The sequence below is a fragment of the Bombus affinis genome, chromosome 11, assembly GCF_024516045.1.
Source record: "Bombus affinis isolate iyBomAffi1 chromosome 11, iyBomAffi1.2, whole genome shotgun sequence".
In the NCBI taxonomy this organism is placed as follows: Eukaryota; Metazoa; Arthropoda; class Insecta; order Hymenoptera; family Apidae; genus Bombus; species Bombus affinis.
Window position 1 is genome coordinate 4,119,790 of NC_066354.1, and position 22,706 is coordinate 4,142,495.

The window sequence follows — 22,706 nt, forward strand, 5'->3', positions numbered from 1 at the left end:
ATCGGGTGAAAAATGACTCGGCTGATACATGCGTGCACGGGTACAAAGATCTTGTATAAAAGATTAATAGAACAGCTGTTTTAACGTATTACGGATGGCTATGTAGATTATTGTACTCGAAGAATATTTTGGAAGATGTTGGCGATAATCGGAAACGATTTTGTTTCGATTCATCTTTTCTCTTTATTAGACCTTAATCGTTATAAAGGCAATAAATGCAATTTTAATAACATAGAAAGAATTGGCGATTGAATATTACTGTAATAGTTTAATACTACTGAATATTAAAACTGTAGAGAATAGGAAACTCAGCGTATCATTAAACTGCTTATTTATAGTAAAGTTGACGGTGCATAGAATGTACATAATATAAGAAAATACATGCAATATCCAAAATAGGGTGTATTTTGTAATAAATTAAAACAATTTTCTACCAAATTTCCATACTTTTAATTATATTCTCAAAGATATGAATTTGCATAAAAATTTGCTATTTATTTATTATGCGTGTTTCCTATAATCTTCAATTTGATAATAATATCTGTTTTAAACGCCATCTGTAATAGAATTATGTGTTACAACTACATTGAGAACTTTTCACATACCAGTGAATCTATTATCATCAGCTGGACGGAGTTTTAGACGAAACTTGCACAGTTCGCGTTCCACCTACGTTTCAGTTGAAGTATTGTATAATACCGATGCAATCCTATCGCATCGCGAATAATACGCGTGACATGCAGCTACATGAGCATAAAACGAACAGTCACGGCTGGAACATAGGCGACACTTTAATTCCATATATGTCAAACTACTTGAACGTGTGACATTCACAAATTAATTCTATTCGAATGCTCGAATCTATTTTCTCAGATAATTTTTCTAATCTTTTCTAATCTTCCGAAACGATGTTCTGTTTTGCAATACTTTATCGAAGAGATGGAGCGTCAATTGTATTAATCGATATAATCGTTCGATAATCGTAAGGACTATACAAAAGATCGCATGATGTTGCGCTTCCTTGTAGTTCAAAATTCGTAAAAAGCATGTCAGGCTTGACCGCACTTAATTACGTAAGATCAGTGGGGGCAAAAGCGTGCAGGAAGGTTAATTCGCTTTGAATTAAAGCGAATCTTCTTTCTCTTCATGGATCGTCGACCAAAAGAGAGAAAGACAGTGGGAGGTAATGATTCTGTCCAGCTGACACCTAACCTCAACCTCTCATATACAAATTTACCTATTAACTCATAGTACAACAGTTTATAAATGTACGTCATTTGGAAATGACGAAACTATTAACTACTTTTTCGATTAGCGATCAGAAAGGAAATAGCATACATATCAGAAGGTCTCATATGAAATCATTACCGATTTGCGGCTGCTTATGGAGGTATTTGAAGACTTTTATCATAGGAAATATTTTATGTATATATTGTACGCAAATATTTTATTCTATATATTTTATGTAATTATTTGATGCGTATACTGATGTACATATACATACATATATTTGATATATATGCGTTATATAAAACATTTTGAACTAACAGTACAATGAAATGTAAATATCATGATAATATCTAAAATATTTGATCTAAAAATGTATATAGAAGCAACAAGGCATTTGCTGCAAACGCATATTAAGTAAGAAATTAGTCTACAGTAATAAGAATTATAGTCTATCGCTATTATATTGTCATATCGCTTACAATAAATATCTTGCAATTTCGGCATAGACTTTCAGATTCATTACAAAATTTACCAATAAATATAATCATTACAATGACAATGAAATTTCAAAATAACGCGATTTACAAATGTTCGAATACAACCGTGACTACTGTATACACTACTGTATACACCGCGTGGTATGAAGAGAGACGAAGAAAGGTTATTCAGAATGAAGGACAGATATACGGTATATAAGCATCGCCCTCGCGAGAATGCCATAGAATGAGAGAGTTGATAAATACACCTATGTAAGGAGGGGAAATAGTTACTGTATTATAATTGTAGAGCAAGAGCGAGTGAAAGGGACTTTTCGTATCGGTCATCGAAAGTGGAGGGGCACGCGCGATCTTGATGAACCGGGGTGCCTTTGTATCGTTTGTAAACTCGTACTCCTCATAGTGAGTCGTAGTACATGTAGTATGAAAAGAAGCTTCACATCGTGACGTCAGCACAGTATTTCGGTACGAGCCGCGTGAATCGTTACGAAATCCGTGGTTCGCGATTTATTTTGTTCAAACGGAAGTGGAGACGTGTTCGAGTTGAGCTGCGAGTGCTTCACAACTGAACAGATCAGTGTCGTGTATAGTTTCAGGATTCATTTGGTCATCAGTAAGTGCGGCGCGTGCATCAGGTAGTCGGAACATCGACCGACACATTGTTGTCAAGATGGCGTCGAAAGGAAAGCTAGCGACTGAGGTCAGTGACGCTTTTCTCTTTTTACTCTTATACATCTTCAACACTGGTTCGGTCACGATGCAAGTGCAAGATATTCGGATAAGAAATGGTTGAATCCAGCGTGTTTTACGTAACCTTTCTACTTTATCGATTAGTTCATCGAACTTATGATCGACGATAATTGTGTTCGCGCGCTTTGACGACAGGTCTCGCGTTCACGAGAACGTCATACTGTGTTGTAAACCACGCCCTTGAAGAGTCATTTTCATGGAATGTTTTTCATTCATTCTCCTCATTGATATAATTTACGATGTTATATTACGAACGTTGATATATCTCCATTCGTATAGGCATTCAAAAGGACTAGCGTTTGATAAAAATGTATTCAAGTTTTTATTAAACTGTACAATGTAAAATATGCAGTTATACATTGTGTCAAAGTTGTTTTAAGATATTAGTTTTCAATATTGTTTTATCGTAAAGTAATTTAATTATAAGCGACTTGAAATAAGTTTGCCAGTATGAAAACATTACAAGCATGTAATTGCATCTGCAAATTATGATTTCTTGTTTACGGCAATAGAAATATGATCTAACCATGAAATCAAGCAATCTACGGATTGACTTCTGTCTGTCTCTCTCTCTCTCTCTCTCTCTCTCTCTCTCTCTCTCTCTCTCTCTCTCTCTTTGTCGCTCCATCTTGAGACATAATATACACGTGGCTTTGAGTATACAATACCTGTTGTTTTCTCGTTGAGGATACTGTTGCCGAACATTAAGCGGTTGACTGATTCCAGATATTCATGTGCATAAATAATATCATGCGGAGGATATTTTCTATCATCGTATTGAATTACGATTTCTTACTGCGTGATATTGTATTATATATTTTATGTTTTATACATATATATACACTTATTCATTTTATAATCAATGGAATAAATCGAATTTATGAAACTATAGTTTGATTATAGGATTGTGTGGGATATTACGACACTATTAAAGCACCTTATGATAGTAAAAGTATGGTAAGAGCAGTATTTTTATTTGCATCTCTTATATGTTGCATCTCTTATATGGGATCTATGATATAGATATCTGACTGTTTTATTTCAGATACAAATATTTAGAACGTTGGAGCCTATGTTTGTGTAAATATACTAGTTTCTCTGTCATTTAATGGTTTCTCTTTCAAAATAAATGTAATATATAGGGGAATTAATCTGATAATAAACATTATAGTACATACTATGTTTTCCTGTTATAGTTTGGATTTATTGCTGATTTATTTAATGATATAATTAAATATAATTAAAAGAAATATAAATTTGTTATAGTTATCATATATTATAGAACATAAACAATATTTGTTATTTTTTTTCAATGTAAATGAACCTACCGATCTATACTGAAAAGTATAACAGTAATTACAAAGAGAAACTTTTATGATATATTTAATTCTGCTCGCTATAGATTGTATTTCTTATCTTAAAAGTTTAGTTATAATTAGTTGTTTACAGTAAATAATCTCGTTTAATTAATCTAGTAATTCAACATCGATTTGTACTTATAATTTACCATACTATGTTTCTCCGTAACATAATGCATATTTCATAACAGTAAATTTGTTCGATATCGTTTAAAATTATCTATGTCACCGGTATATTTGGAAGTTGTATAAGTTTTTTTTATGTATGTATGTATATGTCAAGGTCCGTATACTCGTAATGGTAGCCATCCCACCGGAAAATATGAAGTAACAGGCAATAAAATCCCCTAGAAAATGTCGTACAGCCTACTTTCTAATCCCTTTCTAAAAGCACGTGCTCAATGGCTATAAATGAAAATATATTGTACCCTTAATTTAAAAAGTCAAAGTCAAATTTCAATTAATTTTAAAGTTAAAATTTATGTTGTAATAGTTATTATTTTGCGTTAGTGATACAATATAATCGTTCGTATTTAAAATATACGTAAAATCAAGGATATAAATTTGAATAACAGTTTCCTAATATGGTATGCTTTTGGACTTGAATATGGTTTGTTCGACGTTGTTTTCTTTTTGGCATGTTGCCACTTGTCGGAAAAGCAGCTTTATTTTTAGGCAGCACGACGTTCGACCTCGATTTCGGGGATATGTATTACAAATATTGCCTACATAGGAAAACCTACAATATAGAAGTAGATCTCTTTTGGAAAAAACAATAACAATGCAGATTAACTGTACTAGTTATTTTGTTCCATGACCTCGATCTAAAACCAACAATACAAAATGCGATTGAGATTATTTCATTCATTCATTAAAAAGTACGATGATTATCGTGGATGTTTTTGTCAAAGGTCGTTGATCTCAATCAGCACTGACTGTTTTCTGTATCGGTCGACAAGATCGCGTGTGACTATTTCCATCTTCTTACTTACTCATTTCACTGTTATTTTTACTCGTAGAACATAGATTATATTTCATATTATGATAAAAATATTACTAAATACTCAAGAACCAAATACCTATCTTGTGCCATAATTTAATTTCTAATATGCTATGATATTTCATATTATTAATAGTAAGAGAGAATAATATTTAGATTCTGTGAACTATTGAACATAAAATATGTAAAATATTTGAACTATAAATGACTAGTAACTAAATATTTTGTATATCGATCTTTGAAGTAAAAAGTAGTGCGAAGTTCAAAATCGGCCCTGGGACAAGTGTTTTATGAATTGGCCACGAGATGGCAGGAGGTGGACATTGGGAGAGCAATGCAGTAATTTGTGATACACACGTCAGTCTGGCGTTTCTCTCTCTTATCCTTTTTTTTCTCTCGTTCCTCGGAAGCCCCTCTTTGTCGTTCTCGTCTCACCTTCGACGCTAATTTGAACGATACGGTTCGCGTTTATTATCGCTAAATTAGCCATTATGTCGTTATTTTAACGAGTCGATGTGTGTCAGGGGGCCGTGCACACGCTTCCAGTGTGTCCACTGTATTTCCTCGTTCAATTTCTCTTCTGCTTGTTCAACATCGCCGTCATGACATGACCCATCTTTGAAAGATATTTCCAATAATTGTGTTAACTCATTTACATCGGTTCATAGTTTATTATATCTCATCTTGCGAGAATTTAGCAGTTAGCAATTATTCTTCATGGTCAAGAATACGATTGATATTTATTTGCAGGTTATTGGCTTACTATTGGCTTAGTACAATCAATGATCAGATTAGATGTCGCTGACGTCCTTAAGTGTAGTTTGTTGACAATATCTGTTCCGATTATCATTATATCTTCATTCTAACTTCGGTATCATATATTACATCACAAAAATCTATTCTTCGTCTGTCGTCGACTCAAGAAGTACATTGATAGAAACTAGATTGATCTTGATATCTCGGGTTTAAGTTACTATGAAAGTTACATTGTCGTATAGTTTATTCCTAAATGAAATGTAACTGTACAATAAAAATGTTTTCTACTGTAAAGTATAAATATGTTTGACTCTCACGATACGCACGACAGATAAGTGACGTGTCTCATTAATCCCGGGAATTATTCTAATAAAATTTTCTGTTAGTATCTACTCGATGTAATTTCATCTTAGGCTCTTCGAAATTTTTTCCATAACATATCTTTAATCTATCATATCTAATAATTCATATAATTGGAGGTTACCTTTTTTTGAGGCATTTATTGTTTATTATGAATTCTATTTTTGGTGGGGTATTAACAGCGCGTTAATCGTAAGATCGCGCAATATTTGCGTGCTTGTGACAATTTATTCAAAGACATGTTTTAAAAGACAATACACACGAAGTTACTTTTTAGAATGTCACATTCATTATACAATTTTACATAATTTATTATGTATTATATATTTAATATATATTTATTAATATCCATTAAAAATCTTTCATAATTCAATAGAAATTCTACCAATGTGTTCTAATTATTACTAGTTCAATGGTACTCCGATCGCCACATCCGCACAGTTGCGGTTCTAACCGATTCTCATTACCTTTAACAACATAATCTCTTATACATACATTGTACGTTTACAATTACCAATTTCAACCTATGTATTTACAAAAATCTTTACGAAACTTACATAAATGTATTTATCAAACCCATATATTCACATTAATCTGTCATTGTAAATTATTCTATAAAAATCTTAGCCTTATTTTCATGACATCCAGTTACTATCTTACCAATTTATGTTGTCTCCCATAATTATGAAACCATTTATGTACAATTACACACATGTATAGTTACATACAAGTAAATATGTACAATTTTGATACGTTGATGTGATAAGGAACAAAGTGTATTCTGCTTGGAATCGTATTGAGCGATAATTTTGTGGAAACAATTCACCAGAAATAAAACAATAGAATAGCAGTTTATTTTCGTTTCATGATCGTAGAACTAGCGTAACAGAATACCTCAGCGTATGAAATTTGATTTCAAGATACAAGTTTAACTGTTCGATTTTAGCGTGTTGTATCTTTCTTTGTTTAATCTAGAATTTATCGTAGACAAATCTCGCTCCTGTTGATATCGGTCAAAACCATTCTAAGGATAATCCAAACGAATCGACGTTACATTACACAAAATAAGTAACTACTCTCGTCGTCGTAGTTCCACTAGCTGCCACGCCTTTCAGATATACGTTACGAGCTCGGTGTCTGTTTCCACAAGGGAACTAGGGCCGTCAGTTCCGAAAGCAAACACATCTCAGCGGATTGTGGTTGGTTTTATCAGTGGTCGTGAATCCTCGCGAGGATCTGACCATACGGTTTTGCGAAGGATATCCGATTCGAGGTCAGACCCGTGACAGTGAAGCGGCCAGATTCGTCTCGCGAGATCTGGCTCGATCCAGCTGTTTTAATGGTGAACTTCCGCGAGATGACGACGCGAACACCGGAGGGGTCATCCCACGCGGCACGGGACCATAATTCCTGGGAAGGAAACCGCCCTGTATATTGGCCCTTTTAAACTTCTTTACCGACTAATTCGTTGTCGCATCCGCGCTCGCGCGCGCGTTCCACGCTGCTGCTTTGATTATTTAAATGCCAGCCACGCTCTGTTTTTTCCTCTTACGCTGACAATGCGGCTCCCTTCGTGTTTACCATGGTTCGTTGATTTGACGTTCGTTGCTTATAAAATAGTACCTGATCAAGGGGAAACGGAGAAGTATCTTTATATTTTATGGTTGATCAGTTACAAACTCATTAGAATGGTCATTAAAATAATTAATTGTTCGCGGTCGATGTTCTTTTCTCATGGTACTAATCTATGCGATAAATATTTACTGTTCGAAGATAAATGTTGAATACCGTCATATGGGCGACGTTCGACTTGGAAAATAAATTTTAAATATCGCTGTGGCGACATCCGGCCATAGAGGAAATCGCACATGCATCTCAAGAGTGACACAGTCCGTTTCATATCCTAATGCCTAGCAGTGCACGTGAAGAATGAAAGTATCGAACGATACCTTAGAATTTGATTTACTAAATGCAACGTTTAAAAAGAAAATTTAGAATGACGAAAGACAGAATAAAAGATGGAGTTGTTAAAGGATATTAAATGAAATTTGATGTGAATTTTAAGTCGGTCCATAATGGGTTACATCGTCTACCCCTTCGTCGCGATCAAATTAATTTCGAAGCTAATTTAGCTAATGTAATATTCACCGAGCGACTTCCTGTGGCTCGGGTTACTTGTTTCTTCAAATTCCCTGTAGTAACTCGATTTCTCAATTACCTACGGCCGACGTAAACGTTAATATTCGGGCGAATCGTGAGGCAGATAGAAATTTTACACATCGACCACGTGTATCTTAGCTATTCCAGTTCGGAATTTTATGATAACGCGAGCTTGTAGCATTGAAGAGACAACGATAAGTAAATTAAAGTACAATTAATATAGGAACGAACGAAGTGAAATAAAACCGCGTTTACATTAGGCGGTTTCTCTTAACGCGGCTTAAGGAAAACTCGGACGAGCCAACAATTTCATTTCCATTTGCTGATGCATCTCGCTTTCGCTGATATCGCATTATTATACCACGTGTGAACGTGTACGCGTATTGTTGCTTTCACGCCGCTTGTATATTCCAGTCGATACCGTGTTCCGGAGATAGCAGCTTATCCACCGATAAAATTATGTAACGCCGACACACGAGAATGTGTACGCGACGTACACGCGCATGTTAATAGGTTTAACTTTAATTAAGAGCCCCTCGAAAATTGTTGCTGACCTCTGTTGCACCGGAGCGCGCTGGCTTAATTTCGAAAAATTTCATCGTGGTGCAACGATTCCTAGTATTTTCTCGCTCTGTACGTGGTTTACTAGATGCATTTTTTCTTTTTTTTCGTTGAATTTTAGTGAAAATTGATTTCGAAGGATGGCAACAAGGGATTTATTCTCGATCGATTTTTCGTCAGTTTACAGAGCGTGTTTCCAATTTATGGAATATTCGATATCAATAATCGTATCTTGATTTTTCCTATTCTATTTTCCTATCTCGTAGCGTAGCGAACTGTAGGACGCGTAATACATTCAATGTTTCCATAAGGAATCGTGGATGGCGTGGAGACCAATTTAGAATTAATGGAATATTTCGAATTAATCGTATTCCGGACTTTTCTATTTTGAAGGAGTTAGGCTAGCGTGGTATGTATAGAAATTATGCAGGAACTTTGTAAAATGGATTATAATGAGATGACGCAGATTCTCGTTCGAGGTGATCAACTAGATGTTCGATTGCTTAGTTTCAATGACCCGTCTACTACATTACCACACGGTTCGATCCATTTTTACCTAACTGACGATGGAATTATTCATCAAATAGAAATACATATAGCGGGCGAGTTCGCTAAATTTAGTGGACTATCTTGACGCGCTGTTGCTAATTTCACACACTGTTTGACCTTTCGTATTAAATATAGGACTCAGTTTCTTCCACCATGAAAGTATCACAGATCTCGTCTCGAGGCAATTACTCTGCTCTAGCATTGAAAGGGGATGGAAAAAATAGTTAGCAATTGTGACAAGCTTTCGGGGTTAATTGTTGCCGGTTTGCTTAATTTTCCGACGAAGAGGATTCTACGATCTATCTACAGAATGTGACGAATATCTAAAATGTAACTTTCCTCCTCGTTTCTGAAGAGATCTAATTTTTCAAAAAATCTTCAGGACTCCATCGAATAGATAGATGTCGCGAACAGAGTCTATTATTTGTTAAATTGTTATTCATTATACACGAGGCACCCCACTGACCTCACTAAAGAAATAAAATAGTCAAACTCGAAGATGCCATCCCGCTGGGAGTAGCCATCCACATGTTATTTAGCAATTAAGCTAGAAAAATTTATCGAATGTCCAAATTGTAAAGTACAAATTAAATAATAATAATAAAAAAAATAAAATTATACACAAAGGATAGGTGAAAAGATTCGAATAATATCTTTACATTCGACGTCTCGGTTTTGAGGAAATCAGGTTGGACGATTCGTCGAACATGCCTGAATTTTATCAGTTCTCAATTGGATATAATTTTTCAATGGTTTTTCTACGTTCGGAAACATGCCGGAAATGTGGAATGAAAGTTTTTCATGCGAAGCCTCTTTTTTACTTCTTTTTTTCGAGAAGAACGAAAAGTTCTTCGTACGGTAAAAGTAAGTCGCGAGAACGTGTTACAGAATTCTTCGTATGGGGATTCTTTCTACCGGAATATGTAATTTGAATATTCATCCGGCGCAGCGAACGTGCTCGCCTAGAACTTGTTACTTTCACAGCTCCAACACTATCAACATTGCATAAAGCATTAATCTTCCCCCCTCTATGTTAACTGGAAAATACACGACGCTTATCTACGTAGGTCGCTTTCAAATTATTTACCGACTAATTTGATATTTACGCGATTCCCGTGTTCACGAATTAATTGAACGACCATGAAACGACAAACTCTGTTACTCGCGGCGTAATGTAATAGCATAAGAAGCAAAGGAACAAGAGTCATTCGCCTGCTTCGCGTGCATTCTACAATACATAGAAAGCTACATCAGCGTGATTGCATCGTTACGTAAACGAAAATTGTTTTCTTACTTCTTTAATCTACCTTTTGCTTTCTTTACCCTGTTTCAAAAATACAAAGTGCCGCCGAATAACGTCTACAAGCGTGAGGCGATTCTTTAGGGAAAAATAAAAGCAAAAATGTGGAATAAAATGTTTTCGTCCGAGGTTTTGCTTTCGAGGAAACAGCAGACCTCGGAGATTTGTTATATATATTTAAATTTACCTAGTTAACAATTAGACACGAGTAAACAATTAAAAGCAGGTTATTCTACACGTGAAAATAATTACAGAATTGGAAGAAAAATTTCCCGTTTAAATTCCTGTGATTTTCAAGAATGTGGAGTTTGTTATAATAAATATATTTTTCTCATAAACGAAGCGTTTTACGAAAACATTTTATTCTGCATTTTTCATTTATTTTTACATATAGAATAATATCCTATAGATTATGTTCTTTTATTTAATCTGGACTTAGCCACATTCCAGTATATTTGACAAATTTCTAAACTCAATTTTCTCGGAAGCTAAGCCGCAGATGAAAACATTTCTTTTATGTTTCTTTCTGTTGTTTTCTCGAAAGGAATCATTTCATGATAGGTTGCACATGTTATTTGGCCGCACCCTGTGTATTTGTTGTTTCAAACGAAAATAAATTTTCTTACGAAATATACATTTTCAATTTTCTATAAGACACGACAATCTATTTTTATTTTGTACGTTATGTGCAATTTTACATATTTTAACCGCAGTAGATTTAAATGTACTATATTCGAACGTTTAATTTCTATAAAATATTATATCGTACATATCTACACGTATACAATATTCTTTAGATATCGTATTGTACTTTGTTCTGGCATTGTTATCCAAATCATTCATATTGCTGGCGATTTTTTAAGTCCATGAAATTTATTTTATTTTAATCAGTATATTAAATATTTTTATATATTACACGTTATTGTATTCGGTTGGCAACAAAGTGATTGCGGATTTTGTCATTAGGTGGTATTGACAATATCCGCGATCACTTAGTTGCCAACCTAATAGTTAATACAGAAATGTAAGCATATTAAAGTCACCAAGTGTGAACAATTTTCAGCCAAAGATAACCATAGCTACCGCTAAGAAAACATTTTGCGTCAAAGTTTGGATATCCAAAGCTGAAATATTGGTTATTTTTAACTGATCCCGTATAAACTCAATTATTCTCGTTAAATACACCTTAGTTCGACAATATGATTTTTATTTTGTCTCGCTCCGTGCGTAAAATACGAATGAGTTTCTGTCGGTCGTCGGATGAAAATTCTTTTATCGTCAGCCAGGCGAATTTCATGACCGAGTTGTTCCTTTCTTCCGTAGCTATGCGAGATTTTATGGTAAGTGCGTGCTTTTTCTCTTATCGCGAGATATACCTGGATAGAGATATTCCAAACCGAAGAGGTTAATTTTTTCCCAGAGATAATTATATTCTCGACGAGCCGATCATTTTGCAAGGAAGTCTAGCGAGGGTGCTGTTATAAGCTAGGAGGATGGTAATTACGTAAACTTCCGTTTTTCCGATGGGCTCGAAGGAACGATGGGAATTTTAATGAAATAGCAACTGTGTTCGATCGAGTCGTAAAGGTAAAATTGTTCGGTTCGGGAAGAAGAAATAAAATTGTAACGTTAGTAGAAAGTGGAAATGCATTTATAGAAAATTTAAAGGTGGAAACATTTCCAGAATGCATATGATGTGAAAAAGTATGTAGAACAAGCTAAAGCACGCTTTATAATATTATAGTTAGCAAATAAAAGTAATCTCTATTTATGTTTCACTTTCTTAATCACACTGATATAAATATAAATTTGCATAAACGTCCATAATCCCAGCAGTCTCCTTTATTTTATAAAATTTCTCACTACAAACATTTTCTAAGATAACGCGCTTCTAAGTTAACTTCTCTCCATATCTGTGGACGTAAATTTTCAAATTAGTCTCAGATTTCATCGATATAATCACAATAGTCTGGTCATAGTATAGCAATGAAAATTCAAAGAATTTCACATAACACGCGTATTATGTTTATGAAAGTTTTGTGTATGATGCTTTCGTGAGTCATTGTATATGCACCGTGAGCATGTAAGCAGTTACACGCGTGTCCATCGATGCGTGTCGCCACCCTTTGCCTGCTAATTATGCACGTGCCCCCTCGTCAACGGTGCACGACCAGCAGGTTGCTTGCTACTTTTGACCGACACACGTGCGTCATCGTCGTCGAGCACTACGAGGTTCGCTCTGCTTACCATAGCCTCACGTGCTCGTTGTCGTCGTCATCGAGTGTCGTCATTCGTAGAGGTTGAAGACAGCCTGACATTTTCGAGTTTCCACGCGTTGGTAATTCTTGCTCGTCGCAAGAATATCACGGGCCTGACCTATATTATCGTACTATGGCTGCTAGAGCATAGGTCACGTGCTCGCGCCGCCCTGGCCATTCTGGTGCATCGATACTTTCCTGCTTTTATGCTCCTGCAGTTTTTCGACACGTTGGAATTTCCGGGTCGGCGCACATCACATTAAATTATTATTATTAAAGTCTGTAATTTCGATTAAAATCGCTGAATTCTTACGTTATTAAGTCGTTTTAATATCAGCGATATTAAATGACAGGGCAAATAATGCGATCTGACTCTTTACTCATCTTCTTTACTCATTGAGCAATTCTTCTTGAAATTTATAATTCTATTTTTCCTTTTTATTGCATTGGCTCGTCTATCTTTGACCTTATCTGAAATCCTTAATTTTCTGCAAGTCTTTCGAAACATTTACATTCTCATCCGAGTCTTGAAATTTCTCAAATTAGCCCAGCAGAGTTTTATCGGATGCATTTTGCGTTTCTTCAGCCACCCACGAAATTTTCAGCCACCCAAGTCTGCAATTGGCAATTGCTCTTTGGCGCAAGAGGTTTACGTCTCTCCAACCATTGCCGAATTTTGAACTTTCCAGAAATCTTGAAACGTTTAATTTCTCATTCGCTCGCGTGAAATCTCTTCGTTCTTCGTTTCATTTCGGATCATTCCAGATCTTCGGATCGGTTCCAGAATTTCCTGTAACCTTCCAAGCATTTAAATTCTCGCTCGACCCTTGAAATTTCTCAAACTAATCGAACCATCGAGACCATGATTTTGCGCTCTATTTGCATTCGATTTTTTCTCCATCCATTCACTAATTTCCCCAAAGTAACGCTATTTAACGAGGGACGTGACACTTCCAAAGAGTGTCATCTTTACACTTGTATAAAGTATAGCTTTCTTGTTCCAAACAGAGCACGTGCGGCCATAAAAGGGCCAGGCACGTAGCACAGACTCTCCACGCGAGATTTTGCACGATGTATGTGGTACGGTGCGAGGATCGAGAGGGTACACGAGTATCTCGTGATAGAGACGAGGAAAACGCTGGCTGTGGTCGACAGAAAGGGTGGATCCACCACGTGCTACGACATGGTAGGCCACGACATTAAAGCGGAACCGTGTTTACGGATGAGCAACTCGTGCGGTTCGAGGATCGATCATTACGAATTCATCGTAGTGAACGCGAAGGATAATCGAGTAAACATATCGATCGGTATCCCGTTTAATTTTGTTGACGTAAGAAGTTGTTGTTGTCTGCGGATGTTTTCCTGATCAATTACATGATTCTCATAAGGGAGAAGAGTTTTTGTTGTTGTCGTTGGTTGTGGAATTTTGAAATCCTTGAGAAGCTTGTTGGTACGATAATGAAGATTATAATGGCTATGTTTTTTCTTTTCTTATTATAGTTTGAGTTTGATTCGTCCCTCAAAAATGAAAGGATACATTGGATTTATAGTTGTAACGTTTTAACGTGTAAAATTAATATAGAAAAATTGTTTTTCCAGTGCTAGTATTTCAATCGGTCAGTCAGTTACTGTCACGCTAATATCTCGTAAGTGTGAAATTTTCGATAATTACGTCGGATCTATTAGAGATAATTGTTCTCCTGTGTCTTCTTTTGAGCATAAAGCGGCACCTGCCAATTACAAGTTCACACGAATTAACGTTCATTTGCATTGCAATTTTCTCTCGTCAGCTCCATCCTTTGCCAATCGACATCTTTTACTTTATTTGTTTTTGATATTAATACTATGCAGGAAATTATATTTCGAATGAAAACTTACATCTGACCATGCAAGGCTTCTTTAGACGTCAGCACGATAGTAATAATTTGCTAGGATAACAGTTCAGCGAATATATTTACATGAGAAATATAATACTTGGATAAGAGCATTTGAGAATTGTAAATGTAATAATAATAAAAGAATCGCCACGATACAATTATACTTGGTTTAGCAAGCTATGGTAAAAAAGATTGGCACGAGAGTGGCACGTGGAGATAAGAATTCTGAAAGAAATATTGGCCTGCTCGCTGGTGCGAAAGGCTTGCATCGTAAGCAAGTCTATTGTAGCCTGTGCTGCGCCAAATTTCCGGAGGTTCCTTTGATATATATAGGGAAGCAACGCCAGTCGGGTAATCTCAATTTCTGGGTTACTTCGGACCCTTTGAACTATTAAGGATCCTTAGATTCCATCTAAATCTTCTGACCACCCGATACTCCCGGGTTTCATCGTATCCTTTGAAATATCTTCTTAGACTCCCTCAAACACTTTGATTTCTTCAAATTCTTCAGCCAAGTTCTCAAGAAAATGTGAATTCTCCCGAATACTTTCGATTATCCGGGATCCTTTTATTCTTCAACAAGATTCAGCTTTCTCTGCATCTTTTGGCTTTATCAATCCTTTGAACCATCCGGAACTTTTAGAAAACTTTCGAAAATATTTGTATTCTCACTTGGTCGTTGGAATTGTTCGATTCAATTCGATCGGATAGCGTGACTTTGTAGTTGTTCGTATAAAACGGAGTTGAACGCTATTCGAATTGTTTTGAATATCTATCTCAGGCGATTGCCGGGATAAATTCGTATCAGTGGAATATTTTATCCGTGGAACGATTACTTGTTGTCAGTAACAAATTATTTTCTATATTTATTCGAATAATGATTGCAGACTTATTTTTACTATTAATTTACCAAATGAATAATCCACCAAAGGACAATATATTTTTTAATCTGGAATTTGGAAAGGTTTATAAAAGTCCAGTATAAACTGGACAACATTTAGCTTTTGGAAATGCATCTCACGTTCAGTACCATGTCCATCTTCCATATTTTTATTTTTTTTATTATTTAATTTCTATTTTACAATTTGTCCAACCGGATATTTGGTAAATTTTGTTAACTTAATCGCTAAATAACACGTGGATGGCTACCCCCAGCGGGATACCATCTTCGAGTTTGACTATTTTATTTCTTTAGTGAGGTCAGTGGCGTGTTTTCTTTTTAGTCTTCTCTCTATGAGAGTTTTGCTCGCTTCAACAGCTGGTTTGGATGTGTTGCCGTTTTTTTCTTGTATTTTTCTGCGTACCTGCCAATTTCTTCTTTGACTGTTGATATTATATAACACATAAATATCGATATATCATTTTATCCGAATAAATTCTTACGCGAATATAAGTTATTCGATTAAATTTTTAGCCAGATAAATTCTCGCACGAGTAACTTCTTATTCGAATAAATTCTTATTCACACAGATATGCGTTCGATTGTATATTTCTTTACTAGTGACGAATAAAACTTGATTTTTTATTCTTATCAATCACCTGTTGTTCGAATAACATTTTTCCCAACACATTGATACATGATCATCATACGTGATCCGATTCTGCGTGAATATATAGAACAAAGTAAATACGTATCTCGTGGCTATTGTAATATTGTCATAATTGGAGATAGATTGGTAAATACAAATGCGCGTTACAAACGCGTTCTCATTATCATCCATATTAAATATCGTATTGTTTCCACGTCAACAGTAATTAATTACCTGCATCATCATTTAACCAGTTCACCCCACCTATTCTGCTATCGTATGTCTGACCGTTCGCATATGCTACTTACGTTACTTCAACGTATACGATTCGTGAATTTCTCTTCTCCGAAAATATCGATCGATCGATAGTCTGATATTTCTGACGCACGCTACGATGAACTATTATTTTCCTGTTTATTTGCGTTTGATGTCCGGTTTCCCTTGGAAATCTCGCTACAATGTATTGTTGATTGCGGCAGTACGAGAAAAAAACGATCGTACGAAAATCGAGGGCGATTTTATTGTTCGCTAGGCACGAGGAAATATAACGATACCTATTGTTCTTCCAACGACGCCTTCGATGGTTACAATGCCGCCCGTGAATAGTAATAAATCGATGATATTGCACGCTGTTTTCGTTCGTGATCTTTAACGAATTATTTTTAATCCGCAGTTCGCTCGGACAGTTGCATGCTTGTTAATGTCTCATTTGATTAATCACGGGATACTTAGTTAAGGGTTTAATGTGATTGACAAATAAGGAAGGAATAATCCTTTGAGTCTCGTGCTTTACATTCTTTATGGTTGAAAAGAGAACAGGTTTGATATTCTTTTAAAGATTCTTACGTTTATAACATATAAATTAGCGATGGCCAGTTCAGTTATTTTGAAATATTAAGAAAGAATTGTGGTGTACATCGAATCATAGTGTAGAATAGTACATTTTTCTGTACGTAAAATGTACTATTATATGTAAAATGGTAATTTTGCAGATTTAGCAATTAGTCTGTTAGTATATCCCCATTCGCGCTTTTGACTATTCGCACGCGCTCTAATGTTCATAAACTGTTCATAAAACTATAAAGTTATTGAGCTGAATAACCAGAAGCTGTCTAAAGATCTTTTAAAATGCAAAATTGCTAAGGTAACGTTGTTAGAACCCAAGGAGAAACATTTCGTTTGAACTTAATAAATTTATATTCTTCGCAATGGTTTAATGTTTTATAATGTTCACTGGCTTACCAACAGACAATGAATATTTATGCAGCTTCATATTTTTCTATTTGTTTTCTCTAACCGAACAAATGAAACCTAAATGGAGATTTCTCTCGGCTTTATTCTGGATATTTTTGCATACTATACTTTTATATTTCTCATAAATGCGGTGGCGGATGGAGAACCGAAGGAAGATAGAATTCCAAAAAAAATATATACCAAATAAAATACAAAAAAAGGGAGGTAAATACCGAAAGGCAAGAGGAGAAGCGCCAAAAACGAAGTACGACAATAGCAGAGAAAAAATCTATAAAAGTGTATAATATAAATGCATTTAATTGGATAATGTAACGTAACGAAATGCAAGAATCACAGTAAATAAGTAATAAAATAAAAAAAATTAATTTCTCATAAGTGCACGAACATCCGCAGTTTACTTATCAATAGACCGTGGATGTCTATGCATTTATGGAATTGTCGATATCTTTTTCGCTACTATCTGTTGCGTGTCGATTCCACAGTTCTATGAAATCTTAAGACATTGAAGCGTTTATAACGTTATGATCAGACTGCGATTATTCATGCAAATTCATAAACTTTTATAAATATAAACATACGTTACACGAACAGGTATATAAAATATCCAAAGTGAGGACGCGTTATAACATTTAATAGGTGAAACTAATTTCTAATTAGATTTCATCTGCTTTATCGTTTTGATGAACATGTGAATTTGCATAAACATGCACAGTCTACTTATCGATTATGCGTGTTCGCATTTCGCTCACGTATCTCAAGAACCACGGTTTTAGGGAAAACGAGTTTCGACGTTCTGTACTGTTATATTGGGTTGGCAACTAAGTGATTGCGGATTTTGTCAATAGGTGGTATTGACTTAATCCGCGATTACTGAGTTGCCAACCCAATAGTTTCGCGATGATGCAATAGCGATATAACCACTTTCTCGTGATGAATGTTTAAAGTTCCCTTGTAAGATTCTACCAGCAGGAAGTACAAGGAACGATTATTTCTGCTGTACTAATAAATAACCGAAGAATTACAAATTATGAATTACGTCATTGCTGTACCAGATGAGCGATCTCCATATCCGTCTCTTCCTTTGCACTGCACACAGTGTGCTGATCTAGCTTGCGAGAATCCACTCGCACGATATCCAATAATTCTGACACAAGGGTATAATAACGACGATAATGGTGGTATAATATGCCACGAATTAATTAAACATGCAGCCATAATGAAGTGCATATCACGCAATGGGCGTAGTCCTCTGAAATATTCTACGCCTGGCTGATTGATTTTGCTCGCGAAGACTCGGCTAAATATCGAAGCCGTGTGGTTTCACAACTCGCGTATTTACAGATGCGTACGTGTCCTGAATAGATGCGTACGCAGCTGTCGGTTGGTCGAACGGAAAAGGCGTTGAGGCGTAGAAATATGTTACCATGGAATGGTAATTTTTTATTCATATCTGGTACCATTCTTTACACTGTAAATAAAAACCTATACATAATTCTGTATAACGTATATACATATATATATATGTAAACTCCCTAGAGTTCATGTAGGATAGGGATTCTTTTTGTTTTACGGGTAGCACGACAGGCTGTGTTTCATGGACAGACCGATCTTCTTTTGTTTTACGGACGACCATTTTAAGAAGCACGTTTTTCCCGAACGGACGGACAGAGAGTTACATTAGAGACAGACAAGGCTACAGAATAGTTATTTAAGATTTTAAAGACTGAAGATGAAAGATAGGTAGCTCAGGACGTTGAAAATCGATTCTCGTATTCTCGATTCAGGTAAACGTTGCACTAAAGACTTGTTATTTCCCGTTTAGATAATTATTGTTATTTATTGTTATAGACGCATATTTATTGTTGTTTATTTTTGTATTTTATTATTTACTTCATAATAAAAACTCGACTTTCAGACTACAGAATCGATCCCTGAATTATCCCCAGCTTACGACCTTACAAATCGATTTTCACTACGCCATGCGTAGTGAAAATGCGAAGTGAAGCTACGTATTGAACGTCATGAACGAGAACGCAAGGGGGGGGGGGAGAAAATAGAATGCATAGAATCCATAAGAAAACCAGAAGATGAAGTATGTTATGTCTTTTCTCTAGAATATCAAGCAAGAGATCATCATCCGCGGTTATTCAGTTTATCGATAGTGAAGAAAGCCGCAAACAGCTTAACCAAGGTAGGCCATTACAGAAACATTGCATTCACAATGGCTGACGCAATAGCAGCGTCATACATCGATACAAGTTTAAACTTCGTGTTTCGAGATATTTACTTAGAAGAATCGGAGATCATCCCCACAAGGAAAATAAAGACCGAAACCGAAAAGCCCAATTTTCAAATAGAAACATTATTAGAGATCTTCTGGAAACAAAATATGCATGAGAGGGAAGGCACGGACTTTGCCATAAAACAATTTGATGGAACGCAAAAAGCCACAGATTGTATATTAGAGTATGAAACGGAATGCGAAAAATACGAGATCCAAAACGACAAAAAAAGGATCAAGAATTTGAAGAAATATTTGGGAAAAACAGCATCAGAATGGTACCAGACAAATCTGCTGAAGAATACAACTGGGAAAATTGGAAGGCAGCATTTCTAAAAGCTTTTAGCAATAAAGGTTGGATGGCAGTGCGATACGCCTATAGCTTTAAATATATTTCAGGTTCATTCACTGAATATGCCATAAAAAAGGAATGATTAATATTGGAAGTAAGGAGGAAGACCTCCGAAGAGACAAGGATAAATCTAATTGTTATTGGATTACCCTTACACAGTCAAGATAAAATCGATAAAGAAGCAGTACAATCAACAAACGACTTAATCGGACTCTTGGGGCAATATGAAGACCAGACAAGAGAAAGAAAAACACAAGAGAGTAATGCAAGATTGTACAGAAAGCCAGAGCCACCACCCAAGAAACAACTGTGTGTGATTTGTGAAGCACTGAATTTCCCAGGCCGATTTCACCCAATACAAGTATGCAGAAACAGAAAGGGAAATGCTCAGAAGATATCATAAAACTTATAGACTCGACAGGAGAAACTGATTCCATAAAAATTATCCTTGCAGACCGATACTCAGTAATGACATCCAAAGAAATTCAAGAGTATGCAAGAAAAAGGAACATTAAATGAATTTTCACCTCGACAGACTGCCCATCCTCCAATGGACTGAATGAAAGGGTAAATCAAACATTAGTAAACAGGATCAGATGTAAGATCAATTCAGACAAAAATAAGAGAAACTGGACAAAAATCGCAGAAGAAAGCATAGAAGAATACAATAACACCAGACACAGTGTAACGGGACTTGTCCCAAATCATTTACTGTATGGAAAAATGATTGAAATCGTCCCTAAGGAAATAATGGAAAATAAGATAAATAACCTAAAAAGAGACAGAGAAGAAGCATTCAAAAACTCGACAAGAAATTTCGAAATCAACAAACAAAAATACGATAAAAAAAGAAGAGAACACGAATTTAAAATCGGTGATATGGTCTTCACCCATAACGGAAACAAAATGAATAGAAATAAGCTGGAAGAAATTAGGAAAGGACCTTTCAAAATTCTAAGAAGGATTTCAAACTCCATATATGAAGTGGATAACGGTAATCGGAGATCTGAAGGGAATTTCTTCCACTCGAGTAAGCTAACCCCTTACAGAGAAGACAATTAACGATGTAATTGTCAACACGAGGAGGGGAGGTGTAAACTCCCTAGAGTTCATGTAGGATAGGGATTCTTTTTGTTTTACGGGTAGCACGACAGGTTATGTTTCACGGACATATTGATCGTCTTTTGTTTTACGGACGACCATTTTAAGAAGCACGTTTTTCCCGAACGGACGGACAGAGAGTTACATTAGAGACAGACAAGGCTACAGAATAGTTATTTAAGATTTTAAAGATTGAAGATGAAAGATAGGTAGCTCAGGACGTTGAAAATCGATTCTCGATTTTCAGGTAAACGTTGCACTAAAGACTTGTTATTTCCCGTTTAGATAATTATTGTTATTTATTGTTATAGACGCATATTAATTGTTGTTTATTTTTGTATTTTATTATTTACTTCATAATAAAAACTCGATTTTCAGACTACAGAATCGATCCCTGAATTATCCCCAGATTACGACCTTACATATATATATATATAGATATATATACGTATAATATCCTGAAGGAATTCGTTGGCTGAAATAGAGAAGCCATCGTCGTATACGATGAAGTATGATCGCGTTATTACCTGCCAGCTTCTTCCTTGCTTTCTTGAGGTGAAAGACCTCATGAACAAAATAGCTATCTTCCTAGATCTCATTTTTAGCAATTGTATCGGAAAAGACATGAATTGCAATAAAATTTCATGAACTTGTAGAATCTAATGACGAGAGAGATACCAAACGAGTCCTTGGAATTCCTTGCAACGTTTACGGCATTAAAAGATTAAAAGACTTTGAATTTTCGTTCGGTACGCGTGCACTTTGTCACGTCTCGTTATAACGGATCTCACTGTAGATCGTTGTCTCGATGGATATTATCGCAGTTTAAGTTTGTTTTTACCGTAATTAGGAATACATAATGAAATAATATGAAGTAATCATAAAGTTTATTATTACAAAAACTGCTGAAAATGTTGTCCATTCTGCCGAACACATACTTCTGCTCTTCTAATTAAATTTCTATGAACACTTTCTATGATATATATATTTATATATACGTATAATATTCTGAAGAAATTCGTTGGTTGAAATAGAGAAGATTCCCCGGTAGTTATCGTCGTATACGATGAAGTTAGATTGCGTTATTTCCTGCCAGCTTCTTCCTTACTTCCGAGGTGAAAGACGACTCGGGGATGAAGTGCTTACGGATACTAATGCATACAGATTTCCTTATTCACATCCACGTGTGCAATTCGAGGAAATGTTCTCGCGTTTTTCTAAGCTTGTGCGTGAAATAGAGAAATATTTGATGCAAAGGTACTTACACAGATCTCGAAGAAGCACAGTTTTATTCTATTATGAATGATAGTATTTCATAATTTCCTCCTTCATCCTCTTTAGAAACGAGAGAAACGAAAAAGGAAGATCTTAGAGGTAAACGCGTTGCAAACTGTTCGAAAAAAGAGATTTGCACGTTTTTCAAAATTTTATTTTAGTATCGCGATTGGTGATTATGGTAATTATGAACGAATTGTTTATATATATATATATTAAATTGACGTGTTAGAGAGCAAATAACGTTTGTTGGATTTA

General features: G+C 35.5%; 1 protein-coding gene and 2 long non-coding RNA genes across 7 annotated transcripts in view; 2 read left to right on the plus strand and 1 right to left on the minus strand.

The window, feature by feature from the left end:
- The window catches only part of LOC126921639 (uncharacterized), a 67,214-nt gene that overhangs the window by 4,862 nt on the left and 39,646 nt on the right, over nucleotides 1–22,706 (minus strand). The window contains exon 3 of one of the 2 annotated variants that reach the window (XR_007712484.1): nucleotides 3,856–7,574. The exons of the other annotated variant lie outside the window; for it this stretch is intronic. This is a non-coding gene — a long non-coding RNA (uncharacterized LOC126921639). Of the gene's footprint in view, nucleotides 1–3,855; nucleotides 7,575–22,706 lie in introns of those variants that run through there. 2 annotated transcript variants of the gene reach the window in all.
- Nucleotides 2,271–22,706, plus strand: part of LOC126921616 (sodium/potassium-transporting ATPase subunit alpha) — a 166,439-nt gene continuing 146,003 nt past the window's right edge. For 2 of the 4 annotated variants that reach the window (XM_050733319.1, XM_050733320.1), the window contains exon 1: nucleotides 2,275–2,427. In XM_050733319.1, coding sequence (XP_050589276.1) covers nucleotides 2,398–2,427 — 30 coding nt within the window. In that variant the 5' untranslated portion in view covers nucleotides 2,275–2,397. Of the gene's footprint in view, nucleotides 2,428–22,706 lie in introns of all 4 variants that reach the window. The other 2 variants (XM_050733326.1, XM_050733323.1) reach the window with 2 other exon arrangements.
- On the plus strand, nucleotides 17,025–21,560 carry LOC126921642 (uncharacterized). Its single transcript, XR_007712487.1, has 2 exons — nucleotides 17,025–19,179; nucleotides 21,383–21,560. It is a non-coding gene; the product is annotated as an uncharacterized LOC126921642 (long non-coding RNA).